This window comes from Perna viridis, chromosome 10 (genome assembly GCF_037379345.1).
Source record: "Perna viridis isolate PV_CMFRI_1.1 ecotype Kerala chromosome 10, ASM3737934v1, whole genome shotgun sequence".
NCBI classification, from domain to species: domain Eukaryota; kingdom Metazoa; phylum Mollusca; class Bivalvia; order Mytilida; family Mytilidae; genus Perna; species Perna viridis.
The window spans coordinates 31,547,403-31,571,952 of NC_142454.1; the positions used below are offsets into that span (position 1 = coordinate 31,547,403).

General features: G+C 32.2%; 1 protein-coding gene across 1 annotated transcript in view; it reads left to right on the top strand.

Annotated features, from left to right (window-relative positions):
• Positions 1-23,650, top strand: part of LOC148605394 (translation initiation factor eIF2B subunit epsilon-like) — a 24,317-nt gene extending 667 nt beyond the window's left edge. Inside the window, exons 2-16 of the mRNA XM_088547438.1 lie at positions 5,180-5,304; positions 6,258-6,443; positions 7,528-7,702; positions 8,185-8,340; positions 9,147-9,232; positions 9,633-9,755; positions 10,486-10,586; positions 13,762-13,907; positions 16,095-16,209; positions 16,744-16,944; positions 17,629-17,719; positions 18,411-18,528; positions 19,456-19,542; positions 21,806-21,964; positions 23,535-23,650. Of these exons, the coding sequence (XP_088403564.1) occupies positions 5,180-5,304; positions 6,258-6,443; positions 7,528-7,702; positions 8,185-8,340; positions 9,147-9,232; positions 9,633-9,755; positions 10,486-10,586; positions 13,762-13,907; positions 16,095-16,209; positions 16,744-16,944; positions 17,629-17,719; positions 18,411-18,528; positions 19,456-19,542; positions 21,806-21,964; positions 23,535-23,594 (1,929 nt within the window). The 3' untranslated portion in view covers positions 23,595-23,650. The remainder of the gene's footprint in view (positions 1-5,179; positions 5,305-6,257; positions 6,444-7,527; positions 7,703-8,184; positions 8,341-9,146; positions 9,233-9,632; positions 9,756-10,485; positions 10,587-13,761; positions 13,908-16,094; positions 16,210-16,743; positions 16,945-17,628; positions 17,720-18,410; positions 18,529-19,455; positions 19,543-21,805; positions 21,965-23,534) is intronic.
• Positions 23,651-24,550: the final 900 nt, after the last annotated feature.

Genomic DNA, 24,550 nt, shown 5'->3' on the forward strand with positions numbered 1-24,550 from the left:
TTTTATCATTGGACCTTAATTTCAAGGTGTAAAAATCAATTTTAAGACATTTTAAGAATATTTTTTCAACAAGACTATATAATTACAAGAAATAGAAGTCAAATTTATCCCAATAAACCTTGTTTGGAAGATAATATTCCTGAATTAAACACGAAGTGATCTGGCCTAGAAGCTGACATCTTGTTATGTTACAGTTGACTGCATGTTCGGATTCATATGGTGGAACGAATTCTTATCATTTAAAGGTTATTTTTTTTTCATTCCAAAGGCAATGATCACAAAAAATTATGAAAACCTTCATTTTTTAATTTTATTATACTACTTTCATACTCACCACATGATTTTCAAATATATTTTATCTTTGACAAAATGATGTGTGAATAAATTTCGTTGCGCCATTAAAAATCTAAAATATTTGCTGATCGCTATTTGGAAATGTGCTTCTCGGGACTTATCAATTCTGGTATTTATGGAATCTTACATGTGCTGATTTAAAAGCAAATTTTGATGTTTTTAATGGAATCTGGTAAGAAATTTATTTTACAGCCACGTTTTTTAACTTTGTACTTCAATCATTCTTAAATATTTTTATTTGATATTACGTTATATCTGGACAAAAGCATCCCGCAGGTCAATTTCTGGTAAGAAATTTATTTTACAGCCACGTCTTTTAACTTTGTACCTCAATCATTCTTAAATATTTTTATTTGATATTACGTTATATCTGGACAAAAGCATCCCGCAAGTCAATTCGCCTGAACGTTACTCCCACAAAATAGCATCCAATGATAAAACCTCGCATTTTGACTATAAACAAAAAATGAAAATATCCGATGAAAACATGAAAGATAAACATAAAATGCGTGGTTTTATGTTATAGAACTACATCTATGTCCTCAGGGCTCACGCTACTGGGTGATTTGGGTGAAATAGTTGCCCTGGAGTCGCTCAGTTCGCCCTCAGACGACACCAAAAGTGAAGTGAAGTTGCCCTCTCATTTTCAGACATCGCCCATGATAAGGACTGTACTCCATCTTTTAGCAGAATTTTGACCAGAGTTATCTCTCTTCCGATAACAATTCAAACAAAAATGGTGACCGTTAGAAAAATTGAATCGTAAAAATTTCCAAATCTATCAAATTATCAGTTACAAGCTAGTATTTTAATCAGCTTTTTGTTTCAAACGTTTAAGGAAGGATACATAATGAACATTTTTCACTTCAGCTTACGATATTCATGTTTTACTGTTCACATTTCATTACGAAACATGCAGATTTGTTGTGCGGCTCCTTTGGACCTAAGTTAAATTTATCTCAATAATTCTGCAGAAAACTTGAAGCATTTCTTTTGATCTTCAAGTTTCATAAGAGAACAATTAGTTCTATATTTCAATGGAACATTTTTTAAGCTTGAGACGAGTTCGTACCAATATGTGTCAATAAAGTTTCAGTCTTGATTTATTACTAAATTTTAACATGATTATTGATACTATTGATCAACTTATATAAAGAGACTGGATATTTTGAACAAGAAATTGTTATGGAATAAGTGGGATCAGGAAAAAACTGAACAAAACGAAAATTCCAACAGAATGTCACTGCCTGAAAGTTTCTATTCTAGCGTTGCTAAAATACACAAAATCAAAAGGACAGTGCAATGCAAGAAGCTTTGCTTTGCTCAATCATATATTAATATTGCTGTAATAAATTTGGTAAGGGATAGAGGTATCAGCAGGCTGATTTCATGTCCAAAATCCTTAGTTACTTACATATGTACAGGGGTCGCGCTGGGCTTCGCCAATGTCGCAATTTGCGATTTTTTATTTTATCTGGTGACAAAAATGGCCAGTTGGCGATTTTCTTGGCGCCTAGGTTTTGTATATTAAAATTGACAGGAAGTTTATCAGCAACGGATATTCTCTCTAATTTTGTGTTGACACCTGGTCAGAGTTAATTGACTATGACCAATTTACGACTGAAAGCAACTAAAGGTAATTAGACCAGGCGACTGTGACTGACAATATCCTCATGGGAGGTGTCAATCAAATGTACATATATTATTGAGCCAATCAAAACGCTTATCATCTGGTCAAAGGTAAACAGTTTAAGGCCATGTATTACCACATAATACTAAATTATATATTGTAAGATAAATTAGGCCATAAAGGACAAAGGTGAACATGTTTCAAAATCAGGGATTATATGAGAATAGTAATACAAAGTCCTGGAGTAGTACTTTATTATTTTATGCATATGAAAGTGACAGACTAGAGCTAAAACCTGCTGTATACATGCATCAAGAGTGAATCTTGGGTTACATGTATGTCATGAATGGAGAGGTTATTTTGATGAATTGACAAAAATAATTCATCAGTGGACCTTTTTTTTTAAAGTAGGATTTTTTTTGGCACCCTTTGGCTCTAATTTCTGAAAACTGGCGACAAAAAATGACAGCTGGTGATTTTTCTGGCGACAGAATTTAGAAGCCAGAGCAGCCCCTGTATGTAGCTTAAAGAAAAAATAATATTTATCTCAATAAAAGAAAATGAATATATGAAAATGCTTGCTTATATTGTGTGCATGTAAGTAACATAAACACATAATTTTAGACCGTGTTCAGTTCTCCCTGTTCATCCCCACTACTCCCTAGTGTCTCTCTGAAAGAAAAGTTCTTTCTCCCTGTTTTTCTCAAGTGGCTTGAGCCCTGGTCCTGTTGGGGGTCTGTAGTCAGAGGGAAATTAGTGGTGAAATTGATGCCGTATTTGTTGAAAGGTAATGATGAACCTTAAGGCTTACATTTGATTTGAGCATACTGCAGGACTTAGAAATTTTTCAGGATTTTAGTTACATGAAATATAAAAATAACTAATTGATAATGACAAAGTTATGATGAAAATTCTGAAGAAAGAGGGAAAGCAGTGACAAATACAAACATTTGAATGAACAGAAGCTTAAATACAAACCAATAGCGGAAAGGATGTAATTTGAATCCAGATTGATGATAATCGATTTAAAAAAAAAAATCGATATCGCTGGAAAATGAAAAATCGATCGATTTTCAATTAAAATCGATCATTGGAACATCACTACATAAAAGGAGATCTTCTATCAAGTAGGTATTGTGATATTTATATCATCAGTCAGGTATCGTTATAAGTATCGTATCTTCAGGTAATGGAATTGTTACACCCTTATTGGTTATCAGTAATTGCTTCAAGGGAAATATGTGAAAGTGGTAAAGTTCTTTATGTAAATTAAGTATTATAAACTAATTTTAATTTTATATCATTTTAAAGAGAGTTTTTTAATCTTTTAATTTGAAGTAACTGTATATTCAAAATGTTTAACAAACAGGCAGTGTTCATTTCAGAAAATTGCAAAGGAGGCCACTGGCCCCCTTGATAGTAAAACATGGTCTCTTTCAGAATAAAGGGGGGGGCAATATGGTAGTATGATAATGGGTTATTTTTAGATAACAGGAGAGATTCAACCAACAAATAAATTTACCTCCGGTTTGTATACACTTTAATTACATTTTAGGTGAGAGATAGCATCTAAATACATACACTTTAAATGAATAAAAATAATATAAATAACTAATTTGTATAAGTTGTTTATTTATTATGCCATTCTGTGGATTCAAATTGTAATTCATTTTGATGTTGTAGCTCCACTTATAATTTTTCTGTTCTTATCAGGATCATATCAAACCTGGACCAGGCCCATGAACATTTGAACAGTTTCCACTTTACTCAAAATTCTCTAGGTTCACCAGCCATGTCCATTTTTTTTTCAATCAGTCAGCTCATCTGTAATTTACTGGGTACAGTCAGCACTTAAATAAAACTTGTTATGTGATACTTTCAGTCACTATTCTTTCAAATTGCACTCATGGTCATGAAGGTGATGTTTGAAATTCTATATCATGTTAAACAATTGCTTTCGAAATCATATCATTTAAGATACATAGGGAAGAAATAAATCTATATGTACTATTCAAATGACATAGTTTAATATGTACATGTAGTATGAAAGTCATTAGATCAACAAAACAGAGAAATGAAATTAGCATTAAACATTTTTTTAGAAATAAGAACCACAACTTTTTGAGTTCTTGTTATATTTCATTGATATTGTCAGTATTTAAACCTAATTCCCATACACACATATATATATACTGTGTAGGTGCTTTTATTTCTGGATATCGCATTTACTTGTTTATAAAAAAAAATTTTAGTTCGTTGAGTTTTGACTTTGTGTATTTTTGAACAGCCTCTAAATTTTCAACAGAAATAGTACATTTTATTGGAAATTTGATTTCATAGCTTGACGTAGTTTAATACAAAAACCATGAAAATGGTCCCTTTTTATGGAAATCCAAAGTAGAGACAAAGCCATATTTTTTGTTATTGTGGAAAAAAAATTTTTGATATCAAAAATAATTTTTAATATTATAAATCACACAAAAGATACTCCGTCATATATGTATCTTTTCTCTAAAAAAACGTAGCTAACAATATCAAGTTGCAGTTAACACATATCGGGGAAGGGGGGATTAAGTACTTCTTCGTCTAAGAATCAGGCAAAATGTGTATAAGGTGTGGCACATGAAGAATAAATACACATAGATTTTATTCCATTATTCAAGTATTATTACCTCATAACCTCAAGAAATTACTGTCAAAATATAAAGTTTGCCTTTTTAAGATATTGATAGGTCAAATTTAGTTGAAATGCACTATGGAAAAATGGCAGGAAATTTTTTTCCAAACTTTTTCCTTATATAAGCAGTCAAAAAATACCTACATCACCAATGCTTCAGGATAAATTTAAATAGCTTTTTAGCTGTTTTCTAGATGTATTTGAATTTGTTTGAGGCAAAAAAGACATAATTGAAAAAAAAAATGATGTGCCACTCATTTCCTGATTCTTACACTGAATGGTACTTAATTTTTCTTCATCATTCTAACACTTGTAAGCATTATTTAATATTAAAATTCACAAAAAATAAATAATTATTAAAAAAATGTTGTTATAACTCAATATTTTTTAACAACTAAAATTACACAACAGACACTCCTACTTATAATCTAAGTGCCAACATAAAACTATTCTCTGAGTTTTTGGGGTTGTGCTTTAGAAGGTTTTATGATACATTTCATACTCTTTTTCTTTTTTAGACTCTCTTGCCAGTAGTCAATGTACCTATGATAGACTATACCCTGGAGTTTCTAGCAGCAGCTGGAGTCCAAGAAATCTTTGTATTTTGTTGCCATTTAGCAGATCAAATCAGAACACACATCAGGTAATAAATTACTTGTACATAATAACTTGATTTGTTTACTTTCATGTTGACAGATGGCAAATTATTTCCATACCAATTATTTAATGGAAGTTCTTGTTTATCGTTTCAGATCAAACCTAAGTGAGCATTTAAAAAAATATTGCCTGTAGAAATTAAAGCTGTGTGTTAAAATACAGGGGAGATAACTTGATTGATTTTAACAATATTTTGTAAGGCAATGTTGAGTTAATTTCTTGGTTTTTGGTTTTTCATGGAAAATTTTTCTGTCCCCAAAAGGTGCTGTGAATGCTATTTACATTTTTCACTGCCAGTAAAAAATGAATAGGAAGGTGCTCTATGTGTTTTTGCTTTTTTTTACCAATAAAAATTGGTTATTGCCATCAAAAGAGATCATGAAGCCCTGAAAATAAGAAATTATTTAGTTGGCCTATCTACTATTGCTTTTTGAATGTGATTTTTCATTTTTTTATTTTCTGTTTTATGTAAACAACAAAACATAAATAACAACTTGATAACACTAATGTCACAATTAAACACATTTTTAAGTAGCACTCCACATAAGAATCATGCGAAATGTGATTCATGGTTGAAAGCCTACATATTTTTATTTTTGATATTTTGTTTAAAATGTTATAGTAAACAGAGAGTAACATGTGGTTTTACATACAACTTGTTCATAGGAGATAAAAATTATATAGAATGCACTGTATTTTTCAAATTTAATGGTGATAACTCGGTAAATGACACTCAGATACAATGGAATCTATTTTCTTAAACATTTCACAATACAGACCCATAAAACAACTTAATTACAAAAATAAAAATATGTAGTCTTTTTTAGGGTGTATCACATTTTTCAGATTTTGCATGATTCTTACATAGACAGCTACTTAATTATTTTTTCTTAGCATTGATTTTAAATTTTACATTTTTTGTACATTCAATTATTGTAGAAACTCAAAATGGAGTGAGAGTTCTTCACCTTGCACTGTCACACCTATTTTGTCTGAAGGATGTTTATCTATGGGAGATGCCATGAGAGAGATGGATGACAAATCTCTAATTCGTTCAGATTTTATTCTTGTTTATGGGGACATTGTTTCAAACCTTGATCTGAAGACAGTGGTACAGGAACACAAGTATGTATATTGTACAAGAAATTGTGGTAGATGGTTTTCTTATAATGTGAGGTCGTTTCATCTTTACGTTATGTCGATCTCTAAATACTTTATGTGCATTTTCTTTTCTTTATGTGCAGTGATTTCTTCTTTACGTGATGTGGACAAAAATTTCATGATGACGTGTGACCCCGGAACTTTTTGATCCGGTGTAAACTTCAAATCAGTCCGTAAAAGGCAAAATAGACGTCACAACGCCGATTAGAAAAATGCTGAACGAAATATACTTGGGTAGTCTATCTATTCACCGTGTGTTTATTCTATAGTAAAAAATAGCTTATTTGTTATTTACGTTCAATATTATCACAATTGATACACGTGGAACTCTGTTGATGACAAGTATTTATATTGTACAAGAAATTGTGGTAGATATACTTACAATTATATCTCCATCAACTAAAGTGGGAAGGTAAAATATGTTTGCCCTGTCTGTCTGCCTATCTCTCTGTTTGCCTGTCTTTCTCTCCACATGTTTCTGTAGGTCCTCTGTCTATCACACTTTTGTAAGTGCAACTATTCAGAAACTACCCAAACAAATTATATGAAACTTATCAGGTAGGTAGGACTTGACTGTGTAGTTGTGCATATTTCCAGGAATTTATGCTCCACTGAATTGGAGTTATACACTTTTGAACTTTGTAACAGGAGAAGACAAAAATTTTTGAGGGCAATTGGTAGCTGTTGCTTCTCCATAAACATTTGGGAGAAAGTAGAATAATCACTGGTTAGAGTTCAAATGTAACCTTTTGGTAGTCTGTTGCCTCTGTGAGCAAGCACACAAGTCCAAAATCCTGGTTCAGTGTATTAATTTAAAACAAAGGTCTGTTCAATATGGTTGTAATATTTTTGTCCAGAAAATATGAAATATCTGGAAGTACTGCTAATGCAGTAGGCATTAAACTGCAATAAATAAGGAAAGAAAACATGAAAGTGCATAATTTCAATATACAATGTATTGGTTATTTTTTCGTCTGCAAGAATGAATCAGATAAGTTCTTACTTGTAATATCATTCAAAAATTTTACATTGTTATTTTGTGTAACAGGAAAAGAAAAGAAAAGGACAAAAATGCTGTAATGACTATGATCACCAAGGCAGGGCCACCTGGACATTGTTCTCGATGTCGTGAAGATGATCTACTATTAGCCATAGACAGTACTGATAATCGAATACTGCATTTTCTTAAAACAGGGAACCAGAAGAAATTTGAAATACCTGTAGTAAGTGAAATAATAGTTTTGTAAAAACATTGAAAACTTTTTTACCATTTTGAGGTCTATTCAATTGATTTCTTGTAAACACAACCCCTCCTTAACAGCTCAAGGGATTTCAATGAAATTGTATACGGAGGTTGGGTATCAAATGTAAATGTGCATGAATGGATATAATTACTGTCCCAGGACTCGAAAGGGAGAAAATTCAAGTTTAGGGAGTTACATGGTAAAAACTTGTAAGCCCAACTCCTCTTAAAGGTTGGGTACCATAAGTAGATGTGCATGAGGGAATATTAATAACGTTGGATAACTCCAAAGAGATAGTCGGACAAGTGTTTTATATTTAAGTCCAAAAAGAGTAATGAAATTTTTGTTGAGCATGTTTATTGCATTAAATAACTAAACATGACTTAGAAAACAGGAAATATTTTTTCAATGAACAAATACATACCCAATGAAATTTTTAATGAAATGTTATCGATTTTCAGGAAGTTTTAACAGACCATAAGAATGTCCAGATACGATATGATTTGCTGGACTGCCAGATCAGTATATGTTCTCCTCAAGTACCTGCACTGTTTAAAGACAATTTTGATTATCTTGGGAGAGATGACTTTATCAAAGGCATACTTATGAATGAAGAGGTATTTACAGAAATTTTGATATGATATAAATTTAACTGACTGGCTTTTAACTATTGTTTTAAACTTCCAATCTGTTTATTTCTCATGTAGTTTTGAAGTTGGGATTTATTTTGGCACATTTATTGGGATTAGAGGTGACTCTATGCTTTTGATCACATTTCTGCTGAAAATGTCCCATTGAAATCAATTTTTTTACAAAGAATGTTGAAGAATGGCCCTGTGAAATTCGGAAGATCATTTTAAATGGCCCATTCTTAAAATTTTAATCTGAATGACTTATCCAGTCCATGTAAAATACAAACACTTCCAATAGTGTGAAAAAAATCTTTTTTGATCTAAATATATATGTACATACGCTACATGGTATATAACTATAGTCTGGAGATCTCCCTTTAAAACCAACCAAACCCAGAACAATAACTGAAAAACGAAGACTGGTTTTGTAGTCTGTTGAATTTTGTGGTTTTTTTACATGAATGTATCACCTCTTGTCTATTATTTAAAAAGACTGCTACTAAAAAAATTACTGTTGATTGATCTAAGCATATATTTTCAGCATTTGCTTTTATGTTTCAGATTATGTCATTTAGAATGATATATCTTTACCTCAAATATGTGACATAGAATGACAAATGAAGACTGGTTTTGTGGTCTGCTACTTTTTCCGAACTTGAAATAAAAGTGAATTTTGTTGGTTTTTGACAGGAATGTATCACCTCCTGTCTAATATTTAAAAACGCTGCTACTAAAAAGTTACTATTGATTTATCTAAGCATGTATTTTCAGCTTCTGCTTTTATGTTTCAGATTATGGGTAATACAATATTTACTAAGATAGTCAGGGATGAATATGCAGCTAGGATATCTAATTTACAGATGTATGATATTATTAGGTAGGATTTACTGCTTTTAGATTAAAAGATGTTATTTAGTTTCAACATCATAACAAAAGAGCCTCAGCGATGTTTTTGGGGAACAGCATGTGAAACATTGATTTTGACCAATCAGATTTTATTCACTATGCTTCACAATCACACACCAACCAATCACAACAGCAAATTTATCATATCACTAGCTCATATTGCAAAAAAATCTAGCCATCCAAGTAGTAGATAAAAAACCAAATCATAAAGAATGTCTTATATTAAATGAAAATTTTAAATTCTGGTTTGAAAATGTGCTCATTTCATCATCGCATTATTTCTACAACAAATATATTGCTAAAAGCATTAACTGGTGTACCATTGATCAATATGCTTTAGTGACTCAACTTCTTGATCTTTTTAATTTCAGCCATGATATTATGAGTAGATGGGCATATCCTTTAGTTCCTGATAATAATATTAGTAACCATGACAACAAAGTTTCCTATGGTCGTCACAATGTTTACCTCAGTAAAGATGTTACACTGGCAAGGTAAGCTTCTTCACAACAATTGTAAACCAACTTTATTTATAGAATTTAGATGGACATAGTGAATATGTATATGCCCTGAAGTATTTTTATTGGAAGTAAAACTAATTTCAGTCTTTATTACTTAATGAAATAATTTTTTCGTCTATGTTGTCATTAGTATTTTAAAAAATCCTCTCTCCTGAAACCATATATCCGAAGTAACTAATGCCAGTCACAAATGTATGTGGATAATGTTTAAAAATTTTGTATTGCTTACTGTAAAGAAATTTAATTTCTTGATGAAGGATGTCACTCCAATTTTGAGGCTAATTCATTCTGTGTCTAATGATATCTCAAATATGTTTTCTATAATCAAGATGCTATTTTGCTGCAGTTTATTTTCAGTTTTCATACTACCATTCAACCAGTATGTGATATATTGAAACCACATTGTCCATCCACCTGTCATTCCATCTGTTCAATTTAATATGTTATGAATATCTCAATGGATGAATCAATTTCAAATCTATTGGGGGACTTTATATAGATGGGGCATACACTGTAAGCAATTTTTGTTGCTGTCCAATATTAATTTATTTTATGAGTTGGAGTATACCTTGCATGACAACACATACAACTTCATGTTTTTCTTGCTTGTAAAATTAGCAAAAATATATCACTAAAAAACTAGTATTTGCACATGTACAATTACAATACATTTTGTATCTCATACATGTATACTGTATTACAGAGGTTGTGTATTGGAAGAGAATGTAGTAGTAGGAAGTGGGTCATGTATTGGATCTGACACAACTATATCAAAGTCTGTAATAGGCAGCAATTGTAAAATAGGTCAGTACTTTCACTTTCAGTTTTGACCAATTTGATTTGTTTCTGTTGTCATAGGTCTGATTTATATTGATGTCTTTTTAAATGGTTAATTTTAACTATTGATATATTTAGAATGCTTGCATCTTATGATCCCATATTGTAATACATCTAGTTAATATCTTTCTCAATTAATTTTGGATTGAAAAATTTCTACTGAAAGCATTCAAAACTTTAGATAAATTTGTATTAGTTTGTTACTTCAAGGTAAGTCCAGGAAGCATAGTTAACAGAATTTTTTTTTTATTTTGTGTTATTACCATACTTACATGTACTATAGTGAAAAATCAGTTCACCTTTATATTTTTTCATCACATTTTTAGCTCACCTGGCTGAAGGTTGCCATCACTTGGCGTCCATCGTCGTCCATCATCGTTAATAATTTTTCAAAACTCTTCTCCTCTGAAACTACTTAACCAATTTGAACCAAACTTGATATGAATGTTTTTTGGGGTATCTTGCATGGAACTGATGTGGGTACTTTTGATATGTCAAAAAATATGGCCGCCGTTACTAAAAATAAAACATAGAGGTCAGACAGTAAATTTTTCACAAATATCTCCAAAACAGTTAGGTTTAGCCAATTCTGGTTACAGACCACCAATTCAACCAATGAGCATTTGGAACGTACGCAAAAATAGTCCTACGAGGAAATTACCCCTGTTCCTCATAGTGGTGTGAAAAAAGTTCTCATCTTATTTAAAAAATGTAAACAGTTTCTGAAAGGAAAAACATTTCTGTACATTTTATAGGTGCATTTTGCTTCTTGTGATGTGAAGCCTAATCTCCATAATGATTTTTAAATATACCCCTATCTTGTGAAGACACTGGGATTTCACATGCTATTTATAGACCCTTCACTTCCGGTGACCAGTACTGCACTGCAAGTCTGCTAACCCCACATGCCATTCTGAGGATTGTGAGCTGACATATGTAGAATCATGCTGATATATAGTCCTCTGCAGGTTAAAGTTAAGGTAAAGTCCAGAGAAGCCATTGAATATTGTGAAATTAGCATAGAAGCCTATGGGAAGTGGAATTAGTGGTTTTTAGCCTTCTGACGGGGTTAAAGTCTTCAGCATGATGAGATCTATCTGCGGTCAAATTTTCATTTTAATCTATTAAGCCATGTTGGAGTTATTGCCCTTTTTCAACGTTTTTTGCTATTTTTTATCTTATATCTTTCAAAAATCTGCTTCTATGACACTACTTGACCAATTGGAACCAAACTTGGTATGAATGTTTCTTGGGGTATCCTACATAGAACTGATGTGGGGATTTTTGATCCATTGAAAAACATGGCCACCGTTACTAAAAATAGAACATAGGGGTCAGACAGTAGTTTTTTTTTCACATATATCTCCAAAATGGTTAGGTTTAGCTAAATTCTAACTCTGGGAAAAACAGTTCAGCATGATGAAATCTCTCTGTGGTCAAATTTTCATTTTAATCTATTAAGCCATGTTAGAGTTATTGCCCATTATCAACGTTTTTTGCTATTTTTTTGTTATTTCTTTCAAAAATCTTCTCCTCTGACACTACTTGACCAATTAGAACCAAACTTGGTATGAATATTTCTTTGGATATCCTGCATAGAACTGTTGTGGGGATTTTTGATCTGTCGAAAAACATGGTCACCTTTACTAAAAATAGAACATAGAGGTCAGACAGTAGTTTTTTTGCATATATCTCCAAAATGGTTAGGTTTAGCCAAATTCTGATGGAGTAAAAGTGTTCAGCATGATGAGATCTATCTGTGGTCAAATTTTCATTTTAATCTATTAAGCCATGTTGGAGTTATTGCCCTTTTTCAACTTTTTTTTTTGGCTATTTTTTATATTATTTCTTTCAAAACTCTCCTCTGACACTACATGACCAATTGGAACCAAACTTGATATGAGTGTTTCTTGGGGTATCCTGCATAGAACTGATGTGGGGATTTTTGATCCATCGAAAAAACATGGCCACTGATACTAAAAATAGAACATAGGCGTCAGACAGTAGTTTTTCACATATATCTCCAAAACCGTTTGGTTTAGCCAAATTCTTTCAATAGCTGAAATGATCCTTATTTTTAAGGACTACAAAAGTCTTCAGGTATAAAATTTGTCAGACGCTTTCTTATAAGAGTTATTGCCCTTGGCAGGGGACAATGACAGGTTTTTTGGTTGTTTTTTTTCACAGTTTTCAGCCAATGTCTTGGAAACTATGATAGATTTAGACTTTCATTTACTGAAATGATCCATTTGATAAGTCCTATAAAAGTTTTCTTGAGTCAAAATTGTTGGACAACTTCTTGTTTAATTTATTGCCCTTGAAGGGCAAAATTCAACCAGGTGAGCGATTCAGGTTCCTGCGAGCCTCTTGTTGTAAATACAGTTATTGTCTTCACCCTTCTTACAACACTTCTTATGCTTTTGAATGGGAGTTGTTGACGTCTCAGTGTCACGTGACAAGATTTACAAACCCTATTCACGAGTATCTTCAGTATTTTCCAAAAAGTTATGCAATACATTACTTATCCCTATTTCATGTTACTTCTGTTTTGTAAAAATATCTTTCTTTTTATTCATTTTTCATGTACTGGTAATAAAATATTGATTGAATGTTGGCTCAGCATTTTCAGTATATCTTAGCTCTAGTTAATCATCGTCTTATCCATTTAATTCCCCTGTTTATAAAATATTCATGCATCAGATCTAGAGCTACCTTATTTTTAAACATTGCAAAGCAAAGTCTTTTAAAGCTTGTTGTCATTGCTTCCCTGCTACATATAAACATGTGGCTTTATGACTGCTTGGCTTGGAGTTAGAATAGTTTGTCTGAGTTGAGTAATACACCTTTCTGTGAAGTGTTCCTTCTGTGAGCTAGAACATTTAAAATCCAACCCAATGTGTCTGATTAGTACGAAGCTGTGTCTGTTCAATTAGTCAGTTCTCACCCTGAAATGCATTATATACCTACCATTGGAAATTGAACTACAATAAATCAATAAATTTACCATGCCAAAAATTACTGAACTCTAAGGTCATACAAAAGCAAAAGTTCATTAGACAACCACCACATTAGCTCAGATCTAAACTGGTAAGACAGATTTCACTTTAGTAAGCTCTTATTATTTTTATTTCTATACTTGCAGGTGAAAATGTAAAGATAACAGGTTCTTATATATGGGACAATGTTGTGATTGAAGATGACTGTGTGATAGAAACTTCTGTGATCTGTGATAATGTGACTGTTTACAATGGTGTGACTGTTAACAGGGGATCTGTCTTAAGTTGGGATGTAAGTTAAATATCTGCTATGATTGTTAACAGGATCTGTCTTAGGTTGAGATACAAGTTAAATATCTGTGGTGTGACTGTTAACAGGGGATCTGTCTTAGGTTGAGATATAAATTAAATATCTGCTATGACTGTTAACAGGATCTGTCTTAGGTTGAGATATAAGTTTAATATCTGCTATGACTGTTAACAGGGGATCTGTCTTAGGTTGAGATATAAGTTAATTATCTGCTATGACTCTTAACAGGATCTGTCTTAGGTTGAGATACAAGTTAAATATCTGTGGTGTGACTGTTAACAGGAGATCCAGGAGTCGCGCTGGCGACAAAGATAACCACTTGGCGATTTTCTTGGCGCCTAGGTTTTGTATATTAAAATTGACAGGAAGTTTATCAGCAACGGGTATTCTCTCTAATTAAATAATTTTGTTGACACCTGGTCAGAATTAATTGACTATGACCAATTAACGACTGAAGGCAATTAAAGGTAATTAGACCAGGCGACAGTGTCTGATAATATCCTTATGGGAGGTGTCAATCAAATGTAAATATATTATTGAGCCAATCAAAACTCTCATCATCTGGTCAAAGGTAAACACAATTATGGCCATGTGCACATGGCTACATACAAGCTTCACAGCCATGTGATACATTCAGAAACAGACTTACCTAATAACAGAATAAATTAAATCCAATTAACAATGATTATCCCATCAGGAAGTGTCTAAACACTTCGAAATGAAAGAATTGATAAAAGAAAATGGATGACATTTGTTTACACTTTTGCCATGTGACTTTTCTGGCGGGAAAATCGGTAAACAAATAGAATGGGGATTCCCAAAATCTAATTAAAGAAATACTACTCGGATATCAAATGTAAGATAAATTAGACCATAAAGGCCAAAAGTGAACATGTTAAAAAATCAGGGACTATATGAGAATAGTTATATAAAGTCCTTGATAGAAATAAAATGCCTGTTTCTGGAATAATACTTCATTATTTTATGCGTATGAAAGTGACAGACTAGAGCTAAAAACCTGCTTTATACATGCATCAAAAGTGAATCTTGGTACATGCATGTATGTCATGAATATTGAGAAGTTATTTTGATGAATTGACAAAGATAATTCATCAGTAGACTTAATACTATCATATTTTTGGCACCCTTTGGCTCTAATTTCTGAAAATTGGCGACAAAAAATGGCAGCTGGCGATTTTTCTGGCGACAGAATTTTGGAAGCCAGAGCAGCCCCTGGGGGATCTGTCTTAGGTTGAGATATAAGTTAAATATCTGTGGTGTGACTGTTAACAAGGGATCTGTCTTAGGTTGGGATATTAAGTTAAATATCTGTGGTGTGACTGTTAACAAGGGTATCTGTCTTAGGTTGGGATATTAAGTTAAATATCTGTGGTGTGACTGTTAACAAGGGTATCTGTCTTAGGTTGGGATATTAAGTTAAATATCTGTGGTGTGACTGTTAACAAGGGTATCTGTCATAGGTCGTATATAAGTAAAATGCTGGTAACATCATCTGTGGTGTGACTGTCAAGACTGGATCTGTGTTAGGTTGGGATGTGAAATATCATTGTGGTGTGACTGTTAACAGGGAGTCTGTCTTTGGGTGGGATGTATGAACAATATCCACATCAGTTGCACGACTATGAAAAGGGGATCTATCTTTGAATGGGACGTAAGAACTATATCATCTGGGGTGTGACTGTTACCAGGGGATCCATCTCAGGTTGGGGTTTAAGTAGAATTTCATCAGTGGGATACTGTTACAGGGGATCTGTCTTAGGGTGATATGTATGGTAAGTAAAATTTCATCGTGGTGTGATTGTTTATAAAATATCAATCAAAGCATCAGCTGTGGGTGAAATGTATATTCTTGACGGTATAACTATTTTTTATAGATATAAAATGTATATTTGCAATTTTCATTATTCACCTCATTATCTCTTGAAAATTTATACAGGCAATTCATTTAAATTTTAAATTGGATATATCTTAATCTTATAGGATTGATTAAGAAAATAAATTTAATTAAGATTTATTTACGGTAATCAAATTATTTTGCATAAAACTAAGTATCAGAGATTTTAATTTATAATTGGTGACTTGCTTTCATGATTAAATACAGCTATGAATTATAAGAATTTTAAGTATATCTTGCTGATCATTTTACAGGTGAAGGTTGGACCAAGTATTAACCTTCCTCAGAGTTGTATGTTACAGTCATGCCCTATGGATGATGATGATGGGTTTGACCTTCCAGAGGCAGACCAAGGTCAACATATAACAGGTATGAGCCTATTTCACATTTGATTTGCAAGGTGAACTAATTGATGTATAAATTTCATATTAAGTACTTCTCTGTCTAAGAATCAAGCAAAATGTGTATAAGGTGTGGCACATGAAGAAAAGTACACAGAGATTTTATTCCATTATCCAAGTATTTATACCTTATAACATCAAGAAATTACTGTCAAATTGTAAAGTTAGCCTTTTTAAGATAATGATAGGTCAAATTTAGTTGGAATGCACCATGGAAAAATGGTGGGAATTTCCTGAACTTTTTCTTTATATAAGCAGTCAAAAAATATCTACGTCACAGATGCCTTAGGATAAATTTAAATAGCTTTTCAGTTGTTTTCTAGATGTATTGAATATATTTGAGGCAAAAAAGACCAAATTGAGAGATATGATGTGCAACCCATTGCCCGATTCTTACATAGAATGGTACTTAAAAAACTCATTTATATAACACTGAGGAACCAATAAAAATACTGCATTATTACATTGCTTGTGACAAGGGCATATCACATTTTCATTTCAGAGTCATCCCCTGATTATGGGTCAAAAAGTTTGGCTTATGAGTACAAGGCCCCATATGATAGTGATGATGAAGATAATGAGGAGCTTATTCAGGATATATGGGGACTCACAATTCAGTCTGAAGATGACATCAGCAGTGTTGGCTCTCATAAAAGTGATGACTTCTCAGATGATGGTGAAGATATGCATGATGAAACAGCAAGTAAGTGACTTTGAGTGCAGTAGATGACTTAAAATGTGACATTGAAAATAATTTATTGTCCAAAGAGCCCTCTCCCGAATAAGAGATTATGAATTATGGTTTTGTCTTAAAATTGACCAAATAAATTCTGGAAAATATTAACTCTTAGCATCGGTTAAGATTAGAATTGGCTTTTTTTTTAACTACAGTGTAATATTTTTTTACTTCAAATAGGAAAATTTTACACTCACCTAAATAACCTGCCATTTTATAAGGTCAATAGGTATTTTTTATAGAAAAAATAACCTCCTTCTCAATTGACAGGTTACCTTCATGTACCTTAGGCAGTTTTTTTTAAAAAGATCAACTTGATCCCTTGAACGTCATCATTGTTTATGTTGTAGTCTTTTAAATCCTAACAAAAGAGGCGTATTTTTGTCCTGGAATAATATCATATCCCCAGCAAACAAAGTTGGGGAAGAATCCCATTTGCTTGTATATATCTTGGTAGTAAAAAACCTAACACTTTCAGGAGATTTGAATGTAATTTTATAGGTAGGTTGGTCATCAAAATATAGACGTAATATAAACGTGAATAAAAGAACCTGATAAATGTCAGAGGATCCAAATTTGTGCTTAACATTTACCATCATTTGAAGTGGCAGTCTTCTATTCAAAATGTTATTATTTTTTTTTACTTTTCAGTGTTTTACAATGAGATGATTGATCAGCTGAGGAGATCTGAGGAAGAAAATATTAGTAATGAAAATATGATATTGGAAATTAATTCTCTCAAGTAAGAAAGTCATCTATTTATTTGGGTTTTAAAAATGTAGGGTATATATTCCTTCATTATGGTACATATAGGGAGAAGTCCTAAATAGTATGTGGTCATTCACAAGTATAGTTTTATTAAGGATAACAATTCAAATTTAACTGGTCAGACAAGAAAATTAGAACATGAAAAAGTGGTCACTCAAATTGAGATTTTCCTCAAATCTCGAATTTCAAGTTACTTGATTGGTCAAAATTTTAGTTGAGGAAGGTCAAGGATTTGAGGGAATTTTGAGATTTTTTTTTATGAAAGTGGGCCCTCAATGGAATCTTAAAAAGACACTCTACACATTTGGGTAAATGGTCACTGTTCTGTTGTATTTTGAATATTTTTTTTCAATTCAAGAAAGCACTTCGGCATAAATAGAATACAAAATCAATTTGATAGGTAAAGAAGACAGCTGTGACTTTAGTAGTTACCTCTGTCTGCTCATGTATTCTATGATTACTGAGATTAAAAATTTTCTGTAAGAATATTTATCTTGATGGAAGGTTGATTTATTTTGTTTTCCTTAATTTCTGATTTGTGGTAACAGAGATATTGGAAATCAAAATTCAGAAAGTGGCATTTATGCTTATTTATTTATTTATCCATTTTTTTTGGTCTTATAAAAATGTTTGATATTAAACTACTATTATGGCATTTCTTTCAGACATGCCTATAACATAGCTATTAAAGATTTACATGGGATGGTTCTGAAGTCATTGATAGATGTACCACTGAGAAATAAATCTAACACAGAAGGACAGCTGTTGGTAGAAATCAAAACGGTATTGATTGAAATTAAGAGGAACATTTTTTTATAAATTCTTTGAAGATAAGGGGAACACATTTTCACATAAAAGATTTTTTAATATCATATTCAGGAAATGCACTACTATGCAAACCAAATGTATCAATTTTTGGGGTGTACTTATTTTCATCATTTTTATTTTTTGTTGTTTTTTTTTTCAAAAAAGTACCTGCAGAATTGATTTTAAACACTACATAACACTAATCATTTTTAAAACTGCTAAACTAGTAAGTTCTCAGTAATAAAAATGCTTTTGAAGTGCTTTTCCATTTTTAAAATAGTAGATAATTAGGTTATTGGTCCATAAAAAATGTCACATACAACACATTTTCGAATTGAAGCTCTACTTTTTAAACCGTCGGGACTTACAGCTAGAGTTGTCTCTCTTTTATTTAATCATAAGATAGTTCGCATATATGCATGACGTGTTAGTACCAACGAGTCGCTTATTAGCTTAAATCATGTGTAACAAATCCTTACGGGAAAATCCCATACTGATATCTGTGTTTCTACGGGACGATTTGTTTACAAACGAAGTTCGTAAGTTCCCATCGAACTCCGGTGACAATCTTCTGCTTGATAAACTTCTCGGTATTGTACGTTGTTCGCGTAAAATAAATCCGAGATATCCGAAATAACGCTGAAATGCATTCTGGGTTCTTTTGGTTTTGGACAAATCATTTAAACGTAAACAACATCTCCTAGCAACCCGATCACTGTAAACATGGCCGATTTTTTACAATGTAAATATTGGCACCGAGAATTATAATCTGACCGGAATTTAACGATTCAATGTTTAGGGAGAAGCTGTTTGGCTAAATGAATGAGCAAGTCATTTAAGACAATTTAAACGACGGTAGGTGTCAATTAAGTCAATGATATAGTAAATTTATTCTAATTTCAGCATCTTAAAAAACATGCACAACTATTAGGGAACTATATCAAACCAGATTCAGCTGAGCCTCAGATGGACGGTCTTACAGCATTAGAGGTATTGTGTTCAAATAATGTATCCCTGCCTGTTTGTCTGTTTTTGTTTTGTTTTTGTTTTTGTGGTAATGATACTCCAAAAAACATTTGTTTAAATTAATCATTTTTACTCGTGACTTTTTGCTATTTTATAACTTTTTGAAAATATTTGTTGTGTTTTTTATTTTTTGTTTGTTTATGGTTAAAATTTACTTACATTACGTAAATCACAAAATACAATCTTAACCCAACATGAAGGTAGATTATACCTCTCTTGTATTTAGATTATCCTAGTTTGTCTCAAAGATGACCTTGAATGAACATACTTTACAATTTTAATGTAATAACATAGATCACCAAACTTGATTTTGAGATAATTGAGCTTCAATTAAAGGCAGTTTAAACAACATTTATATGGATTCTGTAGGGAAATTTCTTTATTTTGCAAACTATTTAAAACCAGATAGATAGATTTTTTTTTAAATTAATATAAAGAACAATTAACTGGCATTCTTTCATATATCAAAAAGAAAATGGGGGTTTCCAAACTCATTTTTTTTGTGTACATTTAGTATTTAAAAATTATAAATTTCTATAAAACATTTTTCCACCAATTATCTCCCCATAAAAGAGACTTTTCACAATTAATGTATGTAATTTTACCATACAATTTGTTATGTAAAAATGCGTCTTTCAGAATAATATAAACTTATTATATATACATCATTTTAACACTATTAGTAAATTAAAAAAAATATGTGTCTGTATGATCTTGCGAGATGACAGAAAAGAATGCTTGTGTAAGTAATAAGTATATTCTTATTCTACCAGTACAATAAAATGATTGGTAGAAATGCTACTTTTTAAAAAGGTATTTCAGTGAAATGTTAGTGACAATGTGTCATCCAAATTTTTAAATGAAGATACTTACTAGCTCTATAGCCTTTAAAAAAAGAATGTACAGTGTGTGAATTTATTAAATGGATATAGGAACACAAGATAGTTTCTTAACTTCAAATCTACAAGTGTGATTAGATCTACATATACATGTAATAACAATTTGTACATGATCAATAAGGTCATTCTACATAAACTAGGTTGCTTGTTTAACATTTGCGTCGTATCTTAGGGCTGCAGATAAGATCGGTTCTAACCTCTCAGGGGAACTGTAAGAAGAACCAGCTCAAGGACAGTTCTAACCTCTCAGGGGAAATGCCAGAAGAGCCGGCTCTAGGACAGTTCTAACCTCTCAGGGGAACTGTAAGAAGAACCAGCTCAAGGACAGGTCTAAAAGTCATATAACAGTACTAGAGCCAGCTCTTCAGACAGTTCTGATAGCAGAATCGGCTGTACGAAAACAATTCTTCTACCAGAGCCAGCTCTTCTGACAGTTCTGATAGCAGAATCGGCTGTACGAAAACAATTCTTCTACCAGAGCCAGCTCTTCAGACAGTTCTGATAGCAGAATCGGCTGTACGAAAACAATTCTTCTACCAGAGCCAGCTCTTCTGACAGTTCTGATAGCAGAATCGGCTGTACGAAAACAATTCTTCTACCAGAGCCAGCTCTTCAGACAGTTCTGATAGCAGAATCGGCTGTACGAAAACAATTCTTATACTAGAGCCAGCTCTTCTGACAGTTCTGATAGCAGAATCGGCTGTACGAAAACAATTCTTCTACCAGAGCCGGATCTTCTGACAATTCTAGCAGTGCCTGCTCTATTAGAACAGTTCTACTAGTAGACCGGTCTCTACTGCTAGAACTGTCAAAAGAGCTGGCTCTAGAACTGCATGTTCTAAATCTGTCATAGAACTGTTCTTTTGACAGTTCTAGGACAGTTTTGTGAGAGGTTAGAACTGATCTCATCTGTAGTTTCATTCCAAAACATGCATGTACTTGGTTCTTTATACCCAGCATGGTATGTAAGGCTAGTGAAATAAGTCCAGCCAACCGGAATGGGTATCAGATTGGTCCACAGAAATGGGTCAGGGAAGTTAAATCAGAGTGAAAGTAGCCTTTAAATTCATTTTGAATTAAAATATGCAGTTCTTAAAGAAAAAAAATAATAAAAATTATTTACGTTACCTTGATTCAGTACACTTAATTATTATTTTTTTAAATGGACAACTGTTTAACCTATCCTGTTTCACCCCTTTCAGCAATTGACACTTTTTTTCAAAGTTTAAAGTAAGAAAAATGTTTACCAGTAAGTGCCATGCTGAGTTGTAGTCTGTGCCTAACTTATATCAGTGTATTGTGTTCATGCTCAGGTTTGAATATTACAGGAATTCTCTCTACAAGAACCCAGAATTAGTGCTATTCTTGTCAAGATCCTTCACTATCTGTATGATATGGATGTATTGGATGAACAGGTGTTGGTCAGGTGGTACAGAACTGTACCTCAGACAGAGGATGTACAAGATAGGAAAAAATTACGGCAACAGGTGAGAGTTGTTCTGTTTGGATTTACCTCAAACCCTAAGCAGGCTCAAGTTTCTTCAACCCACTACCAAAAGAGGTGATTTTGAATTTATTATAGATTCTGTTATTGATTCATTGGGTAAATTTTCCCAGACATAGGAGTGTATTACTTTCTCCTTGTGATATAATATAAAGATGAATGAAGATTATTTCAAAGAATTTAACATCTTATCCCATGTTATTTAAGATCTGCAGAGTTAGACAGAGTCATAATATGAGTATATTATAAACATGATAGGTGGTCATGTTATAGACAACATTCAAAATTTGGAAATCCTGTATTGTTCCAGAACTGTACAGCCTTAATAGACAAGAACTTTAAAGATAAGCATACTCTTGTAACTAAACTTTGTCTAAAATACTGTTGGTCCTCTCAAAATATCATAATCGGCGCTTATTTTCTATTTGTAGAAAGTAAGAGCATTGTTTTGCTTTCAAAATCGATTTTCTACATAAAATCAATAATCAACAACGACTTCCAGCGTGAATTTCTCCCTTGCTCTTCATTGAGTGACCTGCCATTTTACCCCTATTAATCTTTACCAGAAGTTGGGAAAAGTTTACATAAATGGATTATTTCCAAATTTTGAAGATGGTCTTAGTATTGCAAATGCCTTTTTTATACTACTGCCAATTATGGCAGCAACATTATCACTGTACACAAATATTTTATTTCATTGTGTGGTTTCATTGTCCACACAATAACTTGAGTAAAAGTGTTATCTATAATGATGTACTACAAGGTTTAAAGTTACAAGAGGGAGATTGGGATTGTTTTGAGAGTCAGGACTTCAGCGGTCTTGGTATTAGGGGCCAGAAACAAGCTTTATCCTTATGTCTGGACAATGAATTGAGTAAAAATTTAGGGTTTTGGAAATGCACCACCATGGGCCATATCACGTAAATAATGCTACAGTTGATTTTAGGGATTCTGTTTGGAAATTAGGAACAAAGGAGGTCCAGGAACAAGCATTTTCTCAATGTCTACACAATAACTACAGTAAAGGTCAATTGATCTCTATGATATTGAAAATGAGATTCCATGCCACAAAAGAATGGGTTTAATTATTGATCTTTATACTATTGTAACAAGAGGTTCTATGCCACAAACTATGTTATTGGCAACCTTACGTAACTTTTATTTCCATTGCTAACCTTAACATACATGTATTTCCAGAAATGATAATAAAATAGTGTGTTAAACATATCAAAATATATAGGTTTTAGGAAACAACTTTTAATAATGGTTGTTAAACAGATTCTCACAGGCCTCATTGAGAATCTCTTCCAATCTTGGCTTTCAAGCAATCTGATTGGTTAAATTTTTTTCATAAAAAAATCTCGACATTTGAGTTTTTCTTCAGGTCTTTGATTTCAAGTGAAGGACTTGAGGAATATTTTAATTTGGGATTCTTTATGAAACCTGACCCAGATCTGATTCTGGAACCAAATAAGTTTATTTCTGGATTTTTCAGTCCAAAAAAATACTTGAAAAACTTGATTTTAAGGGCATAAATATTTTTTTCATTTCAGATTGAACCACTAATTAAATGGTTACAAGAAGCAGAAGAGGAATCATCAGATGAAGATTAACAATAAATTATTTGACATTTTATTGGCTATATTTTCAATAAACTGAAGCCAATCAATTTTCTAGTATTTTTATTCTACCAGATTTTCTCGTTCTAAACATCTTGAGTGATATGAAGATAATTTCAGTTTAAGTAGCTGAGTGCTGAAGAATGCAATGCAATCAACTTTGTTGGGTAAATTCGTAGGAAAATTAAGATTTTATGATTAAGCAAACTCTTTTTTATTCAATTTTTGGAGAAAGAAAAACAGAATAAATTAAAGAAACTATCACAAACCAGGAAAAAAACATGAAAATTAAGACTGCATTATAATTAACATACCTGTTACAGCAGAAAGAAATCCTTTTTAAAGTCAGTTGTAAACGTTGTACAACATTGTTTGAAATTGATTAAGCCATCTGCAGCTAGATTGCTAACCAAAGTCTCCAACAAACTACTCATGCATTGGTATATACCAAGAAACCTAAGTGACCTAATTTTGAACAGTTAAATATTAAGTAGCACTCCAGCTAAGGATCCTGCAAAATGTGATTCATGGGTAAAAAGTCTACATGTTTTTATTTTTGAAATTTGTTTGGAATGTCATAGTAAACAGAAATTAGCATGTGGTTTTTCATATTACCCGTGCTCTTAGGAGATAAAAATTGTATAGAATGCACCGTAGATTTCAAAATTAAGGGAGATAACTCTGTAAATGATGCTCAAATACAACAGAATCTACTGAATTTTCATTGTTGATTATCTCCTAAGAGCAGGCAGATTTGAATGAATAATTACACATTTCATGGTATAGACCCATAAAACAACTTAATTACAAAATTAAAAATTTGCAGCCTTTTTTGGGGTGTATCACATTTTTCAGATTTTGCATGATTCTTACAAAGACTGCTACTTAATTTTCCAATTTTCCATAGATCAAAACATTTGTTTATAATTAATTTGGTACATTATTCTTAA